This window comes from Triturus cristatus, chromosome 2_1 (assembly GCF_964204655.1).
Source record: "Triturus cristatus chromosome 2_1, aTriCri1.1, whole genome shotgun sequence".
Taxonomy (NCBI): Eukaryota; Metazoa; Chordata; class Amphibia; order Caudata; family Salamandridae; genus Triturus; species Triturus cristatus.
Genome location: NC_140581.1, coordinates 1,002,075,422 through 1,002,101,160, shown reverse-complemented (window position 1 = coordinate 1,002,101,160; position 25,739 = coordinate 1,002,075,422). Strand labels below are relative to the sequence as shown.

The 25,739-nt window shown below is 41.2% G+C and overlaps 1 protein-coding gene across 4 annotated transcripts in view; it reads left to right on the top strand.

The window, feature by feature from the left end:
• The window catches only part of SH3GL2 (SH3 domain containing GRB2 like 2, endophilin A1), a 582,274-nt gene that overhangs the window by 517,411 nt on the left and 39,124 nt on the right, over positions 1-25,739 (top strand). For all 4 annotated transcript variants that reach the window (XM_085634744.1, XM_085634763.1, XM_085634770.1 and 1 more), the window contains one exon: positions 16,120-16,253. In XM_085634744.1, the coding sequence (XP_085490870.1) occupies positions 16,120-16,253 (134 nt within the window). The remainder of the gene's footprint in view (positions 1-16,119; positions 16,254-25,739) is intronic.

The window sequence follows — 25,739 nt, the reverse complement described above, 5'->3', positions numbered from 1 at the left end:
CTTTTTTTGTAGGTAGGAATAACGCTTTTTCATTATATTAATGTTTGTCATGTTGTTGGAGTTGATTGTTCACCTTCTTCCATTCTTCCGTAGTTAAAGTTGCATAGCCAGACTGAACCCTATCTAAAATCGATTGAACAATCCCAATATTGCACTGTGGCTTTGTAATGTGTTGTTGTCGAATAGTTGGACTTTCAGGATATCTGTGTGATAGGGTATCTAAGGAACCATATATGTAAGTAATGGTGAAGTCGCATTGGCTAAAAAAGTAGGCCCAACAAGCTTGGTGGCGGTCCTGGCATTGAAAACTGCAAAGACATTGTAGATTTCTGTGATCCATTCTGACTTCAAATAGCTCCTTGATACCCATTAGAAATTGTCTCCATTCACGACAAGCCAATTTAATTGCTAGTAAATCTTGTTCGAGAACTGAGTAATTCCACTCGGATTCGGACAGCACAAGGGAGACATAAAATGCTGGCTGTTCAAGTCCATTGTCCTCTTGTTTTCGAGTAGAACAGCACCCACTGCCTTATCTGAGGTGTCATTTTCTACAATACATTTCATGGTCGTGTCTGAATGACGCAGAATTAGTGCCTCAGTGAGAACCTTTTTTAGGGTCTTCTCCGCAGCTTCAGTCCATTTAAATCCTTGCCGAAGATTCTCCTTTTTCAGTGTTTGAGAAATGTAACTTGTTTGATGGCCAAAATTATCAATGAACTGGCAATAAAAATGTGTTAATCGTAAAAAACATTCGGTTTCTTAGATGGTTGGTGGAGACGGCCAAGCCAATATGGCCTGCATTTTCTGTGGATCCATGGCAATTCCTTTCTTGTTGTTTGATAACCCAAATATTCAACTTCTGGTTGATCAAATTAACTTTTCTCTGGTTTGCAAAACCAACTATTTTGACGTAGTCTTTCTAGAACTTGAATGGGGGCATGTGACGATTATCCGGGTTAGTAGAATAAACAAGAATGTTGTCTAGATATATCACGACAATTTGGCTAAAAAAAATTGCGAATATACTGGCCATGAGTCTTTGAAATATGCAGGGGAGCATTTGTCAGCCCAAAGGGCATGAGCCTATACTAAGATCCTTGAACGTTATCTGGTTTAATCCTCTGAAATCAATACACGGTCGGAGATGTTTAGTCTTTTTGTTGGGACAAAGAAAAGTGGTGCCCTGGCTAGTGATGATGACCACCTGGTTTCCCAATTTATGAAAGTATTATGCCTAATCAGCCAAGGGATCCCCAATATCATTACATGATTAGGAGAAGCTAGGATCATAGATCATAGGACAAGTATTCCTGATGCCTTCCAAAGGTCAGCCATAATGATGCTGTTCTTTGATGGGACCGGAGACTAGTAGGGTTCCATCCACAGTGTGCAGCTGTTACAGTGTTTCCTTGTGAACACAGGGTATTTTTTTTTCAGCAGCACAATTCTTATCTAAATATAGTCCACTGGCACCGCTGTCCAACAAAGCTGAAAGTCTGCCCTCTACCATTGGGCAATCCTAGGAGCAAGGGTAAGAGAAAACAAGAATGAGATGTTTCTTTTGAAGACCAGATTGAAGGTATACCAGACCATCCCACCCTCTCCCTTCCAACAGTGGGCAGGATCTGGCTTTTCCCGGCGGCTTTCTTGGATGAATAGGACAGCTAGGAATCAGTTGACTAGAGGAACCACAATATGGGCATTGTCTTTATTTCAGTTCTGTGAGCACGTTCGGCTTCAGACAAGTGCCTTCGAGCTAATCCTATCTGCATGGGTTCTTCTTCCGTAGAGGGAGAGGTGTCAGGTAAGGATGAATCTGTTTTGTGAGATACGGAGCATGCAGTTCCTGTATACTGCTGGATATGAGCCTTTAGATTTTCTAACCAGCGTTCCTTGAGATGGTGTTCCACAGATAAGGCCAAGTCCATCAGGCCCGTCATGGTATCAGTCCGAAGTAAATGTACCAGTTCATCTTTGATTTCTTCACAAAGACCTCAGCAAAAGAGGGTAATCAAGGTGCGTTCCACCCAGCGGTTTCTGCGGCTAGCTATCTCAAGCAAGTTAAATATTGTAAAACGTCTTGGTGTCCTTGCTGAATGTCGCACAGAGCTTCTTCTGCCGAGGATTCCAGACCAGGTCTTTCAAACTTTTGTTTAAAAGCAGAGACAAAGGCAGTAGAATTAGCTAAACGTGGATGTTCTGTGGCTCCTAAAGGAGTCACCTAGGCCAATGCAGGACCTAGTTTCCATAGAAAGCTTTTTTGTAATGCCAATAACTTTGGCGCAGTTTGACAAATCTTCATTTGTCAAGCAGGGACCAAGAAAATGGGGGCCCAAAAATGCATTTCCCCCATTTAATTTCCCAAAGGAAATATAGGCATTACTACAGCCTGAACCGCTGAATGGAATCACACCAAATTTAGCAGAAAGCTGGATCTTGGTCCAGAAAGAGCGCTTTTTGTAATTTGGTGTAAATCTGTTCCTTAGTTTTGGAGTCATCAAAGAAAAATATTTATGTATATCTAGAGATGCTGATCCACTGCGAATCTACTGCGGTGGATCAGAGGATCCATGCGCCAACAGGAATGCCGTAACTGGCTGGCTGCAACCTGAAAAAAGTTTTGACCGCCATTTTGTCAAACGGGACAGGGTTCTTGGAAAGGGGTAGTGGGAACAAATTGTACATATGATAAAAGGCTAGATGTATCCTGACCCCATGGAACTGATGCAGGGGGCCGTGAGGGACCCCTTATTGGAAGAAATTGTCCATAAACTTTTTTTGGGGGGCGTGTGAGGATCCACAGATTTACTGTGGTGCTCCACGCGGCCCCCCTTGTGAATCTGTGGTGAATCTGCAGATCCAGATCCCAATTACAAAATAATACACCCACTCACATACCCACTCACACACTCAATCACCCTCTTACACACCTGCACCACCACTGAAACTCCCACTCACAAATCCATACAGCCACTCACACATCCACCCAGAGACCCAGAACACCACTCAAACACCCACTCAGAGACCCAGGGAACCACTCACACACACCCACTTACAGACCCACACAGGCACTCACACACTCACTCACACACCCATATGCACACCCACACAACCTTGCAAGTAAAAGTTTCCTTAGGGCACGAGTTATAGTTACTTGAGATAACTATAACTGCTGAATTTCCATGGTTTTGTATCTATAAAATCTGAACCTAACTATAATGTCCCTGGAACCTTTATTTTTTTAGTGACTTTCTCAAGTTTTTTTTAATTCTATTCCCAAATTAGAACATCCCAATAACCTTTATTTTTTTCTGTGAATTTCCATGTTTTTTATTGTTATTTCCTACACACACACACATATGTGTTTATATATGTTTACATACATATATATGCACGTGTGTGTATATATATTTATATTCACTGAAAAAACCATAGGTTTCACACACGTTATAGTTAGGAATTAGCATTTAAAAAACCTTGCAAATTCACTTAAAAAACCATAGGTTTCACACATGTTATAGTTAGCTGGACATTTCACTCGTGAAAAACCATTGAAATTCCCCCGTTATAGTTAGTGCAGGCAACTATAACTCACGCGACCGCAATCCTCTGCTGATGACGTCAGATATTACATCACTGTATTTAGACACTTATTTACCCATGTCTTCTTCCATTAATTTTTAGCTATACATATATTACAAATATTTTTTTTTCAGAAAGACACATATGTCATCAGTGATGTAATATCTGACGTCATCAGCAGAGGATGGCGGTCGCGTGAGTTATAGTTGCCTGCACTAACTATAACGGGGGAATTTCAATGGTTTTTCACGAGTGAAATGTCCAGCTAACTATAACATGTGTGAAACCTATGGTTTTTTAAGTGAATTTGCAAGGTTTTTTAAATGCTAATTCCTAACTATAACGTGTGTGAAACCTATGGTTTTTTCAATGAATTTGTACGGTTTTTTAAATGCTAAGTTATGTATTTTTTTTTTTTTTGTAAGTTTTTTCAATGTGCGCGTCGCGCACCGTGCGCGCACTGTGGCGCTTGGTGCGCTTCGTGCACCAAGCGCCCACGATGCGTTGTTCGTGCCGCACCCCGCGATTTTTCGCAATTTTTTTTTATTTGTTTTACCCTTGGGGGTCTTTCAGTGACCCCCTGACAAAGGCTAGGGGGTCAGGACCTGTCCATCCTGCCCCCTTCTCACGTTTTCCCCCTTTGTTTTTCATTGCCTCAGACTGCGAGAGACAAAATGGCGGCCGACACTTCCTGGTTTCGACCGATTCGAATGTTTACTGACATCTAACAACCAATCAGAATTGCGCTCGCGCACGTCACCGTGCGCGTACGGTATGCTTACCGTACGCGCAAGGTGCGCGCTTATAGATATATATATGCTTTTAACTGCAATTTTCTCCGGAACTAATGAACAGATTTACACAAGACCTGCAAAAGGCACATCCCTGAACTGAGGACTACCTCTCTGCCAAATTTCAAGTAATTCTGTTCAGCCGTTCGGGCTGTAGCTTGGACTAAAGGTCCTATGGAAAAATGCATGGGGAAAACGCGTTTTGGGACCCCCCCTTTTTCTCAGCCCCCGCTTGATGAATCCCCCCGAGACTTTCAGGGAAGGAGCGGAGCGCCCCACCTATTTTGAAAATTTCGCAAGGATTCGTCAATCGGCGCCAAAGTTATTCCAAATAGAATGTTGCGGATTTCCTATGGAAACACGGTCCTAACTATAACTATCTACTGGCGACCGCCAATAGATAATATTATATATATATACACAATAAAACCAAAGCAAACATAAACAATTCGATTACAAAAATATATAAATTATTTAGACAATACATTTCATTTTACACATTTTTAACCCCCAAAACACATTTACTAAAAATGTTATAACGAGTAGGGAAAGTGTGGAAGTTTGGAGGGGTAACCGTTACTATTACCACTTCAGTCTGTGTAACTGTAGGGAAAGTGTTGGACTTCGGAGGGGTTAAATGTACTATTCCCACTCTAGTCTGTTCAATAGTAGGGAAGTGTTGGACTTTGGCTTGGTTACATTTACTATTCCAATTTCAGTCTATGCAGCAGTGGGAAACACGTTGGGTTTCGGAGTTGGTAAGATTTACTATTTCCACTCCAGTCTGTGCAACAGTAGAGAAACATTTGGACCATGGAGGGTGGAATATTTACTATTCCCACTCCAGTATGTGCTACAGTAGGGGAAGCGTTGGACTTCAGAGGGGTTACATTTAGTATACCCACTCCAGTCCATGCAACAGTAGGGAAAGCGTTGGACTTTGACTGGGTATGATTTACTATTCACACTCCAGTCCATGCAAGAGGAGACAAAACAATGGACTTCGGAGGGATTACATTTACTAATTCCACTCCAGTCTGAGCAACAGTAGGGAAAGCACTTCACTTCAAACACATTACATATTTCAATAGCCTTATTCATTTATAAAAAAAATATAAAACTGTTAATACAAAAATTATTAATTAACATACAATTTATGTATATAAAATATTAAAACACTAATTTACATAATTAACATACAATTTAATAATAAATTATCAATTAAAAATAATTGTTACTTATTACCTAATTTCCCACCTTATACACCTACAAACCTAGCAGCCCACATCTAAATAATGAACAATCAATAATTAATTGTCAATTAATTATTGCTTAATATACTTAATATACTCATTCTTTATCTCTACAAACCAAGCAGTCCACGCCTAAAAAATAACGAAAATATATAATTATGACACAATGTACCCAATAATTAATCAACTACAATATTAATAAAAATGTATAACTAATTATAATTCATTATTACTTAATTAACTTCCCACCCAATATCCCTACAAACCTAGAAACCTGTTCCTAAAATAAAACTAAAATAAATCAGTATTACATAATGGACATCATTTTTTTTTTTTAACTCTTTTTATTAAGAAGAAGCATAAATCAACAATAAACAAAACCTGGTGCAATTTAAAAAACAAAGTGAAATTCCTGAGGACAACAGAAAATAAAAATGCAAGAAATGAATAAAGTTGGGTCAAAAGATACATCAATTAGATCATCAGTCCATGCGACAAAATCCTTATGGTGTTTCACTGTCAACAGTATCAGAAAACACATCATTGAATGGGGTGCAGATAAAACCTCTACTTTCATTCCAGGGGCCCCATACCTTGGTCCACCTGCCAGGGCAACCTCTGCTTCCGTATATCGCTCTTTCCGCTTGCATGCACCAGTCCATGTCTGATTCCCAATAGGCATGTCTGAGTGCAACCCCACCCTTCCAGGTTCTAGCAATATTGATTTTGGCAATCATACAACCCAGCGTGACCCATTGACGTTCAAACCTGGTTAGGTCAGTGGCCGCCCAGGCATTTAAAAGACAAAGACAACGGGATACATCAATTGGTTTATGACATTTTCGGGACTTGGCCGGAACAACGCTCCCCCAGCATGCCTGATGGTCGATGCAATCCCACCATTGGTGTAAGAAAGTTCCCATCTGCCCACAGCTATGGGGACAAACCGGAGAGAATGAAAGACCCATCTTGGCCAGAGCCAAACTGATATAGTATGCTTTATGTAGTAGTTTAAGCTGTAGCAATTTAAAACAAGAACAGATAGCCACCTCCCGAGATGACGCCAGGGCCTCCCTCCACTCTTCGTCATCAAGCTCTCCCACCTCCTTGTTCCATTTTGTCCGTAATTTACCCAAGGATTCAGGCATATTATTAAGAACCTTACAGTGAGTCAGGGAAATCGCTCGTTCTGGGAGGTAATCATCCAACAAGCTGTCCTCCAACTGGGAGGAAACAGGCGGGTCAGAGCCTTTAGGGAGCGCTTTTTGCAATGCACTACGTATCTGAAGGTATAGGAAAGTTTCCCCCGCTTGAAGATGGTATTGCCGTAGTAAGTCACCAAACGGGACAATTCCCCCCCGTCCAGAGATCACCCACTGTCGAGAGGCCAATTAAATCCCATTTGTCAAACCCTGGGCACAGTGAGAGCATGCCTAGCTGACTGGACTCAACCAACGGGGTGGCCTGAGTAATCCTACCCCTCCAACCCAACGCCGCAGTTGCTGCGTGCCACAAAGAAACCGTAGTGGAGGTTGTAGTATATTTAGGTATGTATTTTTACCTGCCATAAAGAGCCCTGAGGTAGTTACCCAAAGACATATTATACCTGCCCATAACTATCTGTGCCTCACAACCCAAAGGAAGGATCAGTTGCTCACCACTCAAGACATAGACCAGAGATTTGTGCCAGTTGATCATGTAACCAGAATATTTTTGAAAAAGGGCAAAAATATGGAGCACTCTATGAATTGAAAGCCGTGGTCAGGCCAAATATAATAAAATGCCGTCTGCATAAAGGGAAACCCTGTCTGTCCAATCCAATGACCAATTAAGACTGCGACTCAAAGGGTCACCTCTAATCCATATGGCCAGAGGTTCTAGGGCTACGGCAAAGAGAAGAGGCGACAGGGGGCATCCCTGGCTTGTGCCCTTGCCAAGCTAAACAATTGCAGACCGGCCGCCATTCACGGTAACCCGGGCCAAGGGGTGGGACTAAAGCAAGCGTGCCAAGGATAAAAACCGAGCACCTAATCCATTTCTCTCCAGCACAGCAAACAAGAAAGGCCACTCAATCATGTCGAAGGCCATCTTAGTGTCTAAGGACATGATCACCGAGTCCTCCTGACTAGAGGAGGCCCGGCCCAACACCCCGAACAAGTGACGAAGATTAAGCGCGGTATTTCTGGCTGGCATAAAACTTGATTAATCTGGATGGATCAATTTGTGAAGGCATGGGGAGAGACGAAGGGCCATAATGTACATAATTAATATCAATCACATAATTAATAAAAAATGAGTAATTATTAAATAATTAACTTCCCGCCTCATCCTCCTACAATCCCAACAACCCGCTATGACACTATAAATTACAATTAGCAATTCAATTGAAAATCTTAATCACTTAAAATTACAAACTTTATTTTTAAAAAACCATAACAATTATGCAATCAATAATAAAACATAACATTTATGTATAAACTAAACCACATTAAAATAATTAAAAACAATAATTTTTTTAACTATATTATTGAAAGCGATAATCTTAATGATATTACATACCGAAAATAAATATATTCTTGACACCGATATATCTGCACTGCGTTATTTTTGTTTCACAATATTTTATTCCTGATATTTGTCCCCCCCATCTGTCATAGAAAAACTAGATATTTTGACCAAACACCCATGGTATATATTTATAACTTTCAAGATATATTTTTCTAATGGTGTCAATGAAGGTTACCATTACCTGTAGATAGGTCGAGTAAATCCAATAAAATGTTACTGTTGCTTAAGGAAACATCCTCTGATGTGCCGAGGACAAGTTCATCCCTACCCCTACTGGACAACTCCCACAGCCTGATTCTGAATCTGTATGTGTGAGAAAACGTGTCAGTGGACGAGATCATGTGTTTCAAATGGTGTCCAGTTTCTGAGTTTGTTTCGTTGTTCCGGCATCTCCACTGATTTAATTTTGTCTTTTCACAGAACCTTTCTGCACATGTAAGACAGCTTATAATTGGTCAGAGAATTTCTCTATTTGCTAATTAGGTAACTGCACATTGCCAAAAAATACCTCTCTGTTGATGCTGACTTTCCCTGTATGATACTTTTTGCACTCTGAATATCTACAGGAGATAGCCATGGGACTAATCTAATATAGCTGTCCCTACTATCTAGACTTTCCATTGTCTTACCTCAAAAGAAAACCATCACAGAATTTTATGGAGCAGATGTATGAAAAATCTTAATAGTTACAAATGATTCACTTCAGCGTTTGTGACCAGTAAAATGCTGTTTACTATGTACGAAACCCCTTTTAGAAGCAAGAAAAAGTTTTCTGTCTCCTAAAATGGGATATACAGAGTAAGTATCTGGAGGTGTCATGTTGCAAGTGTCCCTTCTAAATACCATTTAAGAAGTCAAGTCAAGTCAAATGGTCTTTATTTGGATAAAATATCCAATAAAGTACAGTTCATCATCACCAAAGAGATATAAAATACAGCATAAAACAATAGTAAAAACAAGATTATTTCCATAATGTTAAATGCAAATATGGGCAAAAAAGTGCAGGAGGAGCAAATAAAGTGCAAGTATATTCAATGTGGGTAACATGTAAACATCAACAACTGTGTCATTTTGTGCAAGCAGCAATCGGAAGCATGAGATGAAGATATTGATGCAAGTTATCACCTCAAATTAAAATAAATCAAACTTATCCAGACATATAGTCAAAGTCATGGAAATGTGTGCAAACTGGCAATTAAGTAAAAACACTTTCCGTGGATGTGCTATGCATATAATGACCTGACGATGGCCTTAAATAAACAAGGACAACAGAGGGAGACAGTCTATATAGTAGCCATCGTATTCCGTGAGCGTATCGCAGACTGCAAAAATGAGCTTGCTCTGATAATCATCTCATCACTTCCTAGCCGTAATATTTCAGTATATGCCAATTTGTGGTCAGTGATAGCTTGTGACCTGAAATAAGGGATAAAATACTGTTTTGTATATCTAATACAAAAATTGCAGAAAAGCAAAAAGTGTAAAGTTGTTTGTTTTGAACCATTTCCACAAGGGCAGGGCAGATATTCAAGATTTTTATTAAAACCAAGTGGAAAGCAGAGTGAATATTTTATGCTCCCATCCCTAAGGCGAAAGAGAATGCTCCTGTTCCATCTACCAATGTTCCTTTTCAGATATTCCTGTGGAGAGGCTTTATTATAGCCCGGGCATGACGAGATGGAAATATATCTGCTTATTGATGGTTTGGGAAACTCTGAGCGTTCTCTGTCCCTTCGGAATGAGTCATATAGTAGCTTTCTCACTGTCTTAATATTCATGCTCTCTGCATTATGATGATGGTAAAAGATGTGTTCTAAATCTACACTAGATAAACTTTCTTTTACAGCATTCAACCATGGTATAGAGCCGCCCCTATCGCACTTTAGGCAATCTGTTAAAATTGCTGCCGGGTTTTGCCAAATCTTCAACCAGAATAGAGCTGGCCGAGATTTGATAAAATCCTCAACATAGTGCAGGTTTAACTCTTTGTGGCAGATGTAGGTGGGTGAAGATATTTGTGCCCCCAAAACCTTCCTGCAGAATCTATTTTCTTCTATTTGGATGCCGCTGCTTTTGGTGTACCCCCACACCTCGGCACCATAAGTTGCGGTAGGTAGGCATTGAGATTTATAAATTTGTATTAGGGGCAACATCACCTCAGCCCTCTTTGGCTGTTGTAGGCTAATGATGGAGTTAACTGCCTTGGCAAGTTTGTTTCTGCCATGTGCTACATGTGCCGACCAAGAGCCCGTGTCTGAGAAAATCAGACCCAGATACGGGAAAGTGCTTGTGCTTTTTAAGGTGTTATCACCTGAGGCTATGTGATTAATGCGGTATTTGTTAGGCCCGCAAGACATGATGTATGACTTCTTAAAGTTAGTACACAAATCCAAACCAGCCATAAAAGAGACAAAACCCGTAATTAAAGTGCGTAGTGCTTTGGGTGTGCGGCCCATCAAAACCGCATCGTCAGCGTATAAGAGTACTGGGAGTAAATTGCCATTGATATTCGGCACATCGCATGAAAGATTAGACAGGGATTTATTTAATTCATTTATATACAAAATAAAAAGTAGAGGGGCCAAGACACAACCTTGTCTGACCCCTCTACCAATTAAAATATCCCCGGAGACCTCTCCCTCATTATTTATCCTGACACGTGCTTTTAGGTCTCTATGCAAATGTGCCAGAAAATGAACTAGTGTCTCGTCTAATCCATAATTTAAAAGAATCTCCCAGAGTTTTGAGCGGTTTACAAAATCAAACGCTGACGATAAATCCATAAAACCCAAGTACAGGGGGACATTTTTAGCGACGGTATACTTGCCTAAAATGAGATTTAAATTCAAACATTGTTCAACTGTTCCCACATTACTTCTAAATCCCAGCTGGCAGGGATGGAGAATGTAATTTTCCTCTGCCCAAAGCCTGATTCTATTAAAAATCACCCTGCCCAAAATCTTCAATGTATTGTCTATTAGAGATATGGGGCGGTAACAACTGGGATTTAATCTGTCGTCCTTTTTAAAAATGGGTACAATGACACTACTTGACCAGGTATCAGGGATTTTGGTATTGGACAAATTGTTGAAAACATTACACAACAAAGGGGACCACAAATCTGGTTCAGATTTAATTAAGTCAATTGATAATCCGTCAGGGCCAGGGGCTTTATTCCCTGCGCTTTGATTAATAGCATCTTCCACTTCAGAGATGGAAATAGCAACCTTGATATCTGTATAAAAGGGATCTGTGGTTATTACTGGGGCTGTATATATTTTTGCAAAATGCTCCTCCCATAACTTAGTTGGTATATTACAATTTATGGGGGTTAAGTTGGATCCCATGGACCTCAGAGCTTTTACTTCGCCCCAGAACCCAGTCACATCTTTAAGTACTGCAGTACGTGCAAGTGAATCCCACCTCTCCTTTAAAATTTCATCTGTGCGTGATTTTGTAGCTTTTTTATAGCTTCTTCTCAAGGCCTTAACCAGTATCGTGTTCCGGGGTTTTTCGGCAAGTGCCTTACGAAGGTCCCGGTTGGCCCGTGAGCAAGCCCCATCAAACCATCTATTGCTCTTGTTATGTTGCCTAATGGGTTTGGAAATTTCCTGCTTAATGGCAAAACATAGCCCGACAAAAGCCTCAACAATCTCTGTGTCCTGGCAATCACTGGACAGACATGTTTCCACAATTATAGGGTGAGATTTTATAATTCGTTCAAGTAGGATTTTATTGTTGATGCCTTTCCAAATTACTCTGCGTTTATCGGTGGATGCGACCAAATCCCTTGCCCCAATTTCTTTCCTTTTAGTGAATTTATTAACAAATTTGATAGTTGTCAGAATTGGGTTGTGGTCACTATAACAAGTTGATAGAACCTCGGCCTTGACAAGACAATTCTCAAGGGCCGATGATATAAAAACAGAATCAATGGTGGAAGAGCAGCCACGACCTATATAGGTGGGCAACTGATCAGTATCGGGTGATCCACCAGCCTTTACCATGACATCGATTAGGTCCCTGGAGGATAAATGATTAAACAGTTCTTCCCCTCTTTTACACGGAATTATCGGGTGGGATGAAACTGTGGTATTCTGCATTCTATTATACAAATGTGCATTAAAGTCTCCCCCTAAACAGATACCATCCAATTTCCCGAACTTATTGCCCACTAGCATATCATCAATAAAATCAAATAAAATGATGAAATTCTTGTTAGGGAGTGATTTAAAATCATTATTATAAAAATGTATAAAACATAACGTAATCCCGTTTGAGTATATTGTGGCCTGGAGATGACTATCGTTTGTCCCCAAGGGTTTAATACTGCATCCTGCAGTAATCTTTATCCATGTGGATAAGCCCCCGCTAGGTCGACCAGCTTCAGGACTAGGGGCGGTGCTATTAAGGCAAACAAAACCCTCAAGTAACAAGCTACTGGTACACCAGGTCTCCTGAAACATTAGAACATCAAAATTGCTGACCATTTTAATCCACTCAACTATGTTCATTTTTGATTTTAGGCCAGCGATGTTCCAACTTAATATTTTTAGATGTTGGGCAGAGGACATGTGTACACAATTGGAAGAAGTGAAATCCAGTTGCAAAACATTTACATTTTAAACCCCAAATAGGGGTGGTAACACATTCACAAAAAGGAGGAAGGTGTCACTTTTGGACCCCTTCCCGATCATGTATTCAAAAAAGGTTTTAGGGAGTAGGCAGTGGTCCCTGTCCATACTCAAACAAAGGTAACCTTTCTTTGATACACAGCCCTGTTTCCTTTGAGAAAAATGGGCTGCATTAAAAGAAAAGAAATTACTTAGTTGAAAGACAATCACAGACATGGTGGTTTGATGACTCCAAGATGCCACGAAATTGGGGTGAATCGCAATTTGTGACCTAAATAAGGCCTTAAATTCTATCTTGTGTATTGTTGATGTTGAAGCAGCACAAACTAACATAAAGTGCTTTTTCCTGATTTCACATATTTTCTATTCTGTTATACAAAATATTACATCTACTAAACAATGGAAATATGACCCAAAGAACAGTTTTTATCCCTTGCACAGTGAAAGAAATTGTTTTTGATTGAGATGGGGTTAAGCCCTTCTCAAGCAACAACCACTAAAGTCAATAAATTAACCTGTGCTTAAGCCTCTGGTAGCTTGGCACAAAAGCAGTCAGACACAACTTAGAGGCATTGTTAAGTATTTATTTAGCACACAAACAGAACTCGGATAAATAGAGAACTTTTTAATAAATAAAATGACACCAAAATGAATCAAATCCAATCAGTAGAACTGGAGTTATGAATTCTAAATGTTTTAAGTGAAAAATAGTGCCTAAAAGATCAAAGCGCCAAACGTGGGTATTTGGTCATATGAGACCAAGGCAAAGTCAAAAGTTACAGCAAACCACAATGGAATTTGGTCCAACTACACAAGGTGGTTCAAGCCCGGGCTTGGCCTACCTTCGGACTTAGAAGAACGCTTAAAGAAACGTCCCTGAGAAGGTAAAGTTCGGCAAGGCATCCAGCAGTGTCCAAGAAGGAGGTTCCATTGTTGGAGAGCCGCAGTACAGGGTCACGGTGAAGATTTCTGTTTTCGGACTTTGTCGCAAATATCCAGCGGAATGAAGCTGCAGCCTGTAGCCAACGAGAAATCCAGGAGACGGGATACTGCCACTGAGAGACCCCACTGAATAAGAGTTGCTGCCTCCGAGAAGAACATAATGGGAGTCACTCAAAGTCAGGCGGACTGGCCATGCACCATGGGTGGATCATCAGGCAGGGGATGACAAAAAGCTGGTGTTAGGTTTCTATTGAACTGCAAGTGGGGCTGGGAGCCGCTTAGTCCCCATCCATCCTGTCAAGATGATGCATTCTGCCCACATCTAAACACTATGGTCTCACTGTCTGGGGAAAATACAATAAGCTTAACAGCAGGGTCATGTGACCCAGGAAAATAGCAACTGGCACCAAATGGTTAGGACAAGAAAATGCCAACTTTTTAGTGCCATTTTCAGAATTGTAACTTAAAATCTGACTTTATTATTGAAGAGGATTTTAAATTGCAATTAATTTGAGACCAAACATGACATTCCTACCTGTTGCCAATCAAAAGTTGGCACTTATTAAATGTAATGGTGTAACCCAATGTTATCCTATGGAGACGTAGGCCTTACAGTAGTGAAAAACATATTGAGGAGGTTTTTTAACTACCAAAACATTTAAAACTCAAACGCGTAACACCTTTTAAATACAATGCACCCTGCCCTGTGGGCTGTTTAGGGCCTACTTTATGTGTGTATTATATATTTTAAAAATGATGGTGTAGGCCTGTCAAAGGTTTAGTTCGCCATCAGTTTAAAGCTGCACTGTAGCCTGCAAAGACAGATCTTAGACATGTTTAAGGGTTGCTTAAATGGGTGGCACAATGAGTGATGCAGGCAAACTGATACAATTTAATTTACTGGCTCTGGGTACATGTAGTACCATATACTAGGAACTTATAAGTACATTAAATGTGCCAAAAAGATGTAAGCCAGTTTTACTACATTTAAAGGAGAGAGCACAAGCTATTTAGCACTGGTTAGCTGAGGTAAAGTGCACCCAGAGTCCTACTGCCAACAAAAACGAAATTCAGAAGGCAGGAGGGGTGAAGTCAAAAGGTTTGGGGATGACCCTGCAGGGAGGACCAAGTCCAACACACAGCCCTCTGCTTTTTCTGCTGCAGTATTAGGTAATACATTGCTATTTCCTATCACTTGTGGTGTTCCAGGTCTCCATAGTGTCTCCTGTCATAAGCAATCTATACGTGGAGCTGCTTGATGTACTGCTCACAAATAGCAGTATCAAGATTCAGTAATATGTCAATGATACAAGAATTTACTTGAAGACATCCAATGCCTCAAACATTGCTTCACTTTATCCTGACCTAGATGTCCAGCTCCTACCTGAAGCTCAACCCAACCAATACAAAATTCCTGTTATTTGCCAAGAACAAATAACAGGATAAAATACAAATCTGGCTCAATTACATGAACCTTGATGGGTTGGAACCTCAGCTTTTACCTCACTTGAATTCACCCTGGACACCAACCTCACCATCAAGGAACGCATTGCCCAAAAACAAAGAAGACCTAGTGCCTGCTCTTTCTTCTAAAAGAAGTCAAACTGTTTATTCCAGAAAGCGACTTCAGAAGTGCTGTTCAAGCCCTCATGCTCTTGCATCTGGATGGTGGTAATTCCCTGCTCCATGGCCACCCATACTTCATACTGGCACCTCTTAGGAGCATCATACACTCTGCACCACATCTCATCAAGGGCCTGGAGATGTAAGATCACCTCACCATTATCCTTATGGAACTTGGCTGTCCATGCCAGCCCATACCATCTTCAAAACCAGCTACAACATTTGCAAAGTCAGTACCCCTGATTATCTTGCAGACAAGCTCATTATCTCTGGTAGATCTTGACGAGATCTTGACAACCTGCAGCCAGGACAACATCAGACTGCAGACTAAGAAGTGTGAAAAACAAAAAAGACAGCAGACTTTTCACATCTCTGCACTAAGGATCTGGAGCAACATTCCCATATCCATCAGGACCTACCCAACACTCTTCCAAGTTAGAAAACATTTGAAGGCTCAACACTTTAAAGAACACTACACAATAATGGATTAGCCATCTACAGCTCAGCTTCCTGTCCACTTACATGCCGACTTTGTGCTTGTCTTTGGCCATGTGTCTCCACTGCCTTTAGGCTAGGTTTGCACTGTAGAAGTACCATATACATACATGCATACATAAATGTTACAGCACATATATTGGTATTATCTATGTGCCACAGTGTAACATAATGAATAACAAATAAACTAGGTGAGCTTTATTTGTAATGCCCATGTTTTTGTTTTAGGACCAGCTCTCCTGGATGTTGGAGAAGCCATGAGAGAACTTTCAGACATCAAAGATTCTTTGGACATTGATGTGAAGCAAAACTTCATTGACCCACTTCAGAACCTCCACGACAAAGATTTGAAAGAAATACAGGTACATGTGCCTTTAAAATATATCTTTTTGAATTAGAGCTTTTTCCAGAAAATCATGTCTGCTTTCATCCACTTCAGGGTGTTTTGCTATATGCACAATTGTATATTCTGAAGTTGATATATTTGGTGGTGATCCACATTATCAAAAATGTCTGGAATGTAAGGTAAAGCTTTAAAATATAATCTTCAAATGATTGTATCAGTAATGGCAGTGCTGTATTTCTAGGAAGACTAGATGGTAGTGAGTGCAATACAGTAAATGGTGCTGTATGAAAGGCGCTGTACATTGTGTGACCTAGGTACCTGGATTCCATGAGTTACTGGCTCATACTCTCAAGGCCTGAGTCACAACGGTAAACTTACACTTTTGCGTCAGTAAGTTTACCATTGTTTGGTATTCACAAAGGGATTTACGAGGAGTATCTTTATGAGTGCGGAGTTTCTGCACATAAACAAATATGACTGTCCTATCTTTTTATGCGCTGAGACTCCACACCTGTAAAGAAACTCCTCCTAAATCTCTTTGTGAATACCAAACAATCGTAAACTCACACAAAAGTGTACATTTACCTTTATAAATCAGGACCTCAGTCTTCAATCACAGGGTTGATTTAAACGTTTTGTTTTTCAGAATTTCCTTGAAGAGCTATTATGGATAGATTTAGGTAGTTACAAAGTATTTTGTCCCATACTCAGAGTGGATATGGCCGTACTATAAATAGTGTGGAATACTTTACATAACATCTTGGCTCAGTAAGAGAAGGTGGGTGTATTGTGATTGAATATCTTCCATGTGAGGCCAGATACCTTGCCCAGAGTCTTCACTCACTGTAATTGGTCTACAAGGCAACCTGTGTGAATCACATTACAAAAATGGAATCATTCACTTATTTGTTGCTATGTTTGGAGTACGGTTGTAGCTAGTCCCTTACAAATACTACATTTACTTGAGTCAAAGATTATTCTCAGATTTCTAACTTTGTGTACTTGGGCCAGAACATTGCCAATAGTCACGGGCAGATAAAATGCAACTATTCTATGCTTTGCACCTACCAGTCCTGAGTTTATGTTTTGTATTATTCAAATCATTTAGTCGTACATAAGGTTTAGGCAATTTTTGATCATAGTTTAAGAGACGTCTTTGAGTGTTGTCCACCTACATCTGAGACCGTTGGTGATATTAAATATATACTGAGGGCCTCATTTTGAGTTGATCTGTGTCTTCTGACCCATGAGTAAGCTTACAGGTTGGAATTACAAGTTGATTGTGTATTTAACGCGTACGATAATTATCAGATGAGTGAAATACCTCAACCTTTGTTACATGTCGGCAAGTCAACCCTGCCGAAATTAAATGGGGGAAAAGCATATGGTATTTACCGTTTCATGTGTATTTTGGTGTACTAAACACCAAAACCTGCATGTTATTCCCCACAAACTAATAATGGGGCTATTTATCATACTGGATAAATAACAAACCTGATTGTATTTTTTTCAACATAAAGAGCCGTCGGTGCACCAACACATCAATAATATAACAATTACGAAGTCTGTGTCCAAAGTTTGCTCTTCAAGATCTCTTTTTTATTGGAAAAACAAGTAAAGTAACAGGTAGACCAGCCAACGCATTTTGTCCAATATAATGGACTTCTTCAGGGCGATAGCAAGTTCGTCTCAGAATAAGCGGTCGATTCTATCTCTGGTGAATATAGATGACTGGAAACCAGACAGATCAGTCACTCCGGTTGTAGTATATAATAGTTGCAAGCAGCTGTGTCCTAGGATCAGATGCCAAGAATGTGCAGTGCATCAAGAATAGGTGGAATGCCGGATCAAATGAATGGATGTGTGGATGTGTGTGCCATATAAAGCAGGTGCACATTAAAAGAAGTGACACAAGAGGTGGAACAGAAAGTAGCAAAAGCTCAGTGTGACAAAATGTAAAACAACTTGGGCCAATAGAGAAACAGAAAATGCAACAAGAATTCTGCTAAAAAGAGTAGTAAAAATGTATGACATCGAATTAAAGTGAATTCAATAAGTGTTCCTATAAGCGTGTGATGAGGGGGCATTTTAATGATGATTGCGGTATTTGTGTGTCTGCCTCTGTGTGGTGGGGCTGCACAGTCCCTATTGACAACCATTGAACTTTTGTCTAATGTGAAGAAGAGTTTATGTGTAGGTGTACATTGTGTAGAGTGTGGCATGTGTTTTAGGTCTGTTGGTAGACATCTGTCTTGACTTTGTATAGTTCATTTGAATTTGTTACATACGTTGCACATCTGGTAGCTGGCTCAGCGTTCTAGATTGGTACACTACTGAAAGTAGAGGTTAGAGAATATCCTTTAGAAAGCATCTTGGAGGAAGACGAGGAAGCTGATGTGCCCTAGGACAATGTGTTATAAAAAACAAGGGAGCCCTATTAGAATGGTCATGGACCTTGGGTATTGACGAGTTTTAGACACATAAATATGTTTTTGTTTTATGTATACTTAGTTGGTTGCAGAATTGTGTCCCATTTTATTTTCTGTAAATATTTTATATATTAAATCAATCCTGTCCAGCTGCACAGCTTGAAATATAGTTCTGATTCTGAGTCTACATTCATCTCTCCTTGCTTCTATCGTCCTTGTTTGGGACCAGTGTGCCTTAGGACAATAGCAACGCTGCAAAGGACCATAGTTTATTTAATGCAAAAGCCTTAAATTAGGACCCTTGTTAGACCAGTAACAGTTGCTGCTCTGTGGGTGTGCTGATTAGCCAGTCTTGCACATCTGACAAATGTGCATACTGATCCTGAGGAGACAGGAAATATAGTTGTCTCAATGTCAAAAATCTAAAAAGAAGCCATTGGTTTTCAGGCCTCACTGGAATTAGAGAAGTCTAGAGATCCCTCCCCCAAATAATTTCTCACTGACTGGTTGGTTTTGGTGCACAAAAGTTTTGGAAGGCTAACCTTGGGCCCAAAGAATTGATATAGCTGGAAGATCTTAGATATTTAAGTGAGTGGCCATGCTGCAACATATTTTCTAGGCTTTGTGTTTTGTAGTTCAACCTCTCCTTGGCAGGAAGTCAAAGGCGTGCAAGGGCTGGAGTGGTATAGTGGTGGTATTTCAATTTTATTATAAATTGGAATGCAGGTTTCTGGGTTCGGAAGGTGGAAAGATACTTCTTCTTGAGGACCTGTATTTATGACACTGAAATAGTACAATTGGAAGGGGACTACTGCATGAATACAGTTTTTTGTTGTGTGTCTGTTTGGGGGGTTGGTGCAAAAGAAAGGGCCTGATTCACAAAGGTACAAAATAGGTCTTTTTTCTGTGCAGAGACTCTACACTCTTAACCCCTTCGCTGCTGCGGACATTCCGCTGCAGCGCTGGGAGGGGCAAGGGGGCAGCGCGGTGGGCCTGTGCTCATGACGGAGCCGCTCCGTCATGAGCCACGGTTGAGCTGTGCTCATGACGGAACGGTTCCGTCATGACTCCGCCCATTTGCGTTGTCCCCCCGCACAGGCGGGGAAACAGCGCCGCGTAGGCGGAGCGGCCGCCAACGGTCGTGTCATGACGGAACCGTTCCGTCATGAGCACACGGCAACCGTGGCTCATGACGGAACGGTTCCGTCATGAGCGGGGAAGGGGTTAAAGATACTACTCGTAAATCCCTTTGTGAATAGCAAACTAAAGTGTAAGTTTACCTTTGTGAATCAGTCCCAGAGAGTACATTGTAGGTCACATAGGTAATGGAGAGTGTGTTTGATGACTGCATTGACTTGAGGTGTGAGCTAGATGTCTTTGTCACCTGTGTACCTTTTGTGTGGGTGTAGGTTTATTGAATCTGGTCACATGAAGCATTTTCTAATGGTAGAAGTAGAGCCAATTGAACATTAAACAGTACTGGATTTCCTTTCAGCTGTTAACCCAGGTAGATTGGGTGCAAACATGCAAAGTTGGGACATATGGCTGCATTAATATTATTTTTTGCAAGCTGCGTCGGCTTTGCAGGGTACAAAAAAAGAAAGCAGGCAGTTTACCACCACTTTGCTGAATTGGAACCTATTCTCATTGCACTCAGGGCAGCCACATCCCACAGGAAAAGTCCTAAATCCCGGAACTGGCTCATTTGCTGCATCGTATTACATCACACGTTCTATTTCCTGCAGTTGTCCCACCACCTGGGAGCTGTACGCCTTCATGGCCACTCGTGCCAAGAGCAGTCCCATGCTTCGGGCTGCTTCTCCTCCCCTGTCCTCAAGCTCTTGCGTACTTTGTACCCCTCTGCCCCCACCTGAGCACGGAGGAGTTTCAGCCTCAGGATTTCTCTCCTAAAGGATTTCATGCCTGTGGAACATCCTGCTCCAGGAAATCTAGAGATGGGCCATGTGAGTTCAATTTCACAATGGATGAAGATTGGAAATTTCCGCAGCTTTCATAAGATTAATTTTCCATAATTAGAGGTGAAGAAATCCTGCTTCTACCAGTGCTTATCCATATTCAGGTTATGGCTGAAATTATGAACATCCAAGACATGGTCAAGCTGAACCATGTATACATTAGAAACAACTGATGGTAGGGTCTGGTTGGGCCTCCAGCATGCATGACCAGCGATCATTCAATTCAAAGGATTTGTTAAGTGCATGGCTAACTGGATGAGCTTCCCAGTGCTGGAGTCTAGTTGACTTGAATACAAAGAGCTTAAACAAACAGATGCATTTTGAGTTGTTTCCCAAAGCTGAGTAGATTGTCGTTCCTTCTCAGGGTTAGCAGTAAAGCATATCAGGGTTTGGGGTGCAAAATAGGCAAAAGAGCGGCCCGCACATCTGTCCCTTTTTACTCTGGGAATAAAAAGAAGACTCAGGTTACATGATCTTACCTCTCTGTTGGCATGATATGGACTGATCAGATGATGAAGGATGCGGGGACCTATTTTGTGCCTTGCATGGTGAGCTATGCAGAGTGCTTTAAAATAAATCATCTTGCTTATCGGCAGCTAGTGAAGGCGGCAAGAGCCAGGGATTCTGAATGAAATTTGAGGATGCCCAATAGTGTTCGAGGCACAACGCTCTGTATAACCTGAAGTTTTTTAGTAACAGAGAGCAGACTACCCAGATTGTGAGAGTTCCCGTAGTCAAGGCAATATAGTATTAAACCTTTTTAATTTAAATGCAATTAGTAGCCATATAAGTGCCTTCCAAGAGCTCTTACGAGTCCAAAGCAGCTGGATGCCAGCCTCTTTGCTTGGATAGCCATTGTAAGTTTATTGTCCAGTGTGACACCCAGACTTTTCACATCTGGCTTGGGAGATGGACGGTCTTCCAGGAAAGAGGGCCAGCTTAGTTGGTCCCAAAGCGACGGGTTGTTGCCAACCACCAAAACCTCTGTTTTGTCACCGTTTAACTTAAGACAGCTGACTGCCATCCAGTTGATGACCTGCTTGAAACAGGAGTTTAATTTTTGTGGGATGGAACCTGTGCTGAGCGTGATGGAGACAATGATCTGTCTGTTGTCTGCATAAGACACTATAGTGAAGCCTAGGGAGGAGGTGATATCAGACAAAGGACGGATGTACTGATTGAAAAGTGTGGGGCCCTGGGGCACCCCACATTTTAAGTGGTTGTCGTAGAAAGAAATGCCCCCTCACTGACATGAAAACTTCTATTGCTTAAAAAAGAAGAGTGCCACTTTAATGCGCTTCCTATGGTATCGACCTCTTCCAGTCTTCAGAGTAGAGTAGGAGACCACGTCAAATGCTGCACTCAAGTCGAGTAGAATGAGCGCAGCTGATCCACCTTGGTTGAGGACTTTTTTAAGCTCCTCCATGGCACCCAGGAGTGCTGTTTCAGTGCTACAACCTGGTCGAAACCCCTTTTAAGTAGGTTGTAGTATAATTTTGGATTGCAGACATACTGAGAAATGGCTATTTATTGATTTTCCCAGAATTTGACTGACTCGTGCAATGAGGGAGATAGGCCTATAATATTTTACCAGCTCAGGATGCAAAGAAGATTTCTTTAATAAGCCTCTGATGATAGCGTGGTTCCATGCATCTGACACACTACAGCTATCCAAGGATGAGTTGTAGATGTCAGTAAGTGCTGAGAGAATGACATCTCCCCTTTCAGGAGAACATCTAGGGGTGCAGGGTCAAGTGGGGAGCCCATTTTACCATTTTTGATGTAGTTACAATTTCCTCCTTTCTAATCTGTGGGGAACTGGAAAGATCAACATTTGTGCTGTCAGCTATGGTGTTCTCGTTGGTCCTATTTTTGTGGTGTGATGATCGTTCAAGCGCTTCGTAAATGTGCCTTGCTTTCCCAAGGAAATTATTGGCTAATAGCTCACAGCGGACCTCTGAGGAAGGAGGGCCTGCTCCTGAGGTGACGGGTTTTAAAAAGGAATTAATTATATTATAAAGTTCTTTCAAGGATTTAAAGGAATTATCAATCCTGTCCGCTAAATGATCCATCCGGTCTTCCTGATGGCATGTTGATACTTTTCCAACGTATTTTTTGTAGATAAGTTTACAGGTGTCATCGTAGCTTACCCTCCACTTCCTTTCACTTCTTTTACATTCTATATTTAATTCCATTAATTTTGTCGAAAACCACTGGGCTTGTATCCGCTGAAGGGGTTCTTGCTGGATTTTAGAGGGATTAAGTCATCTACGTCAACATTTACCCATTCTTTGAATGCTGAATATATGAGGAGACATCTCCAGATAATTTGGGTACTGAATTGTGTAAAGCTGTTTTCGAGTTTATTATGACCAGTTTAGACCACTGGCAGGTAATCCTAGATTGCAACCCTATGGGGGCTTTATTTCCTGACATTGGAAGGGATAATAAAATGATCTGACCAACAGACAGGAAAGAGGGCTTTCATTGTCTTGTTTGGAAAATTTGTATACATTGGATCAAGCAAATGACCTTTGTTGTGTGTGGGTGAGGTAACCAATTGAGAGAACTGTATTATTGAGAGGTCCTGTATGAAGCTGACTGCATGTGTTCAGGCTTTAGCTTCAAGAGGCATGTTTAAGTCACCTAACAATGTGAAGTTTGCTGTATGCAAGCTGTGTGAGTCTAAAACGGCGTCATTGGTATCCACAATTGCTGAGAGGACTAGAAGAATGAAAGCGGATATTTGACCCTGGTAACAAGTGAAGAAAAGTTACATTCTGAAGTTTAATAATGTGGGTTTTGTGTCAGGTCAGAGGTATCCCAACTGAAGAACACTTAAGCCCTGATTACGTGTCTGACGGTCCACGGCCCGCCAGACTCGTGGGGGCACGGCGGTGGCAGTCTCCCGACCTCTCAATTATGATTCGGGTGGTGGGACCACCACAGCCCGCCACAGCTGCCAGGGACCGCTGTTCCCTGGTGGTGTTGCGGTGGTCAGGATGCCGCAATAGGCTTGGCGGGACCGCTGCAATTTTTCTCTCCGTCGACGGTGTCATGGAGGTTCCTCTACCATAAACGCTGTGGCGGAGAGGTAACAAAGGGGACCCTGCAGGGCCCCCTGTGCATCCACCACATGGGGATGCACACAGAGGGCACAACATGTGCCCCCCTGTGTGCATGCGCCCCAGTTCCTGCACAGCATGGACTTTTCAGTCTATGCCATGCAGGAACAGTTTTTGGCGTTCCCATTGTAGTGCCCATTTTTAGAGGCTTCGTCGTGAGAACGTCAAAAACCAGCCCACCTGAAAGGAGGAAACTCCTAATCTTGCAGGCGGTTTAACCACAACTTTGGAAGTGTGGCGACGCGGCGGACCTGGCACTCTAACGCCAAAGTCGTAATCAGGCCTTTAGCAAGTTGTTAGTCTTATAATATGTAGATAGTTGAATCTAAACACTCTTCCCATAGCCTTTGAGACACAGACTAGGCCTGGAATATGGCAGTAATTGATTGTTCACAAGATGTATGCTTGGGATTATGGTTGACTAAACTGGTAGAAATTGGGGAACCATCAGGCTAGTGATGAAGGAAGCAGGAGAAGTTAGACTTTAGTTTCAGTCCTGTTGTAGATATTATTTAGAGGAGAGAATTTGGTAAAAGATTAAAACTGTTGCTGATTTTCAATTCCAGAGCCAGTGACTTACTGCAGTAGAAGGATGTCTGGCAAATCCATTTAAATGTAACCAGAAAGAGCAGGGGAGGAGGGTAGTGCAATGTGTTCTCTTATAGAGGTGTTCTTTTTCTAATGAAGGAAATTAGGTTTTGAAAAGATTCCGGTGAGGGACATGAATTAGTGTGGGTCACTTTATGGGTGGCTTGTGGATTGCATTTTTCTTTGAATTTGTGGCATCATTTACGTTAGCATGGAGGCGATCCTTTTTTGCCCTATTATAAAGGCCTTGCCAGTGCATGGTGCATAAGGTGCTGTTTAATATTTTATTCATTGTCTTTTATGTACCCTAGCCTTTTTATTTGCTGTAGTGTAATTGATAGTATACGCATGGCTTTCTTCTGTGTTGATTGAGTAAATTTGTTTAACTGTGAGATGGGCCAGATAGTGGACAGCAGTGAGTAATTTACAAACCAGCTCTGTTAGGATTTCAGCGTGATTTACAAAAGGTGATCTGTGCTTGTGTGTGTTTAGAAGTTAGAAATTGACAACTCTGAACTGTGGAGTTGCCTTTTGCTTACTTGTTATTTTAAAGTCTGTATGTGTGTTGACCGGCACAAAAATATTTCGGAATTGCTGTCTACCTCTACCTTTGCGGACACATTTCTTCTAAAGGAAGAGAACTGACAGGAGGTCTGGTGGGAATTTTGAAGAAGCTCATTGTTGCTGGTGTGAAGACCAGATATGACCTAACAAAATACAGAATCTTTCTTTTGAATCAGTTAGAACTACATATATTGATGACTTTGTTCCCACTGCCAGCAGTGAGGGTTACCTGCTCTCTAATTCTGCTGCTAAAGTACTGTGCAAGTAACACACTTGGAATGATTGCCATGTGAGCGAATCATAACAAATGAAATGATGGATTTTGGTACGAAAGGACTGAAACTCAGATTGCAGAGAGTATTCCTACTTTAGTAAAAAATAAAAGACTAAGAATGTATTTTATCCTTTAAAATGATTTCTGAGCACATAGCGTGTGGTCTTTGACCACTACTTTGGAGGACTGGTTTTTGCAAACTACTGTATAAGAGAATGCAGAAGAAGCTTCATTTAGGGGTATCCAGGAGGTGCTGCTTTTCCAGACATAGGCCTTTGCTACCTCTGGTTTTGGGGCTTCAGGAAAAAATAAAGGAAGCGTCGTAAGCAGTGCATTAGGACTCTTCATTACTTTCTGCAATTTCCGCTTCATCTTTTCAGCTACTTTCTCCGCAGCTCACTGTAGGTGCCTCTATAAAAACCATCGCGGCTGCTCAGCTGTACCTATTGGCTGCCCATAACTTGATGATAACCAACCAAACGTTTCCTTCCCTTGCTCTCCCAATCATCATTCATGCGGTTATAAAGACTACTGGTATTTCGCTTT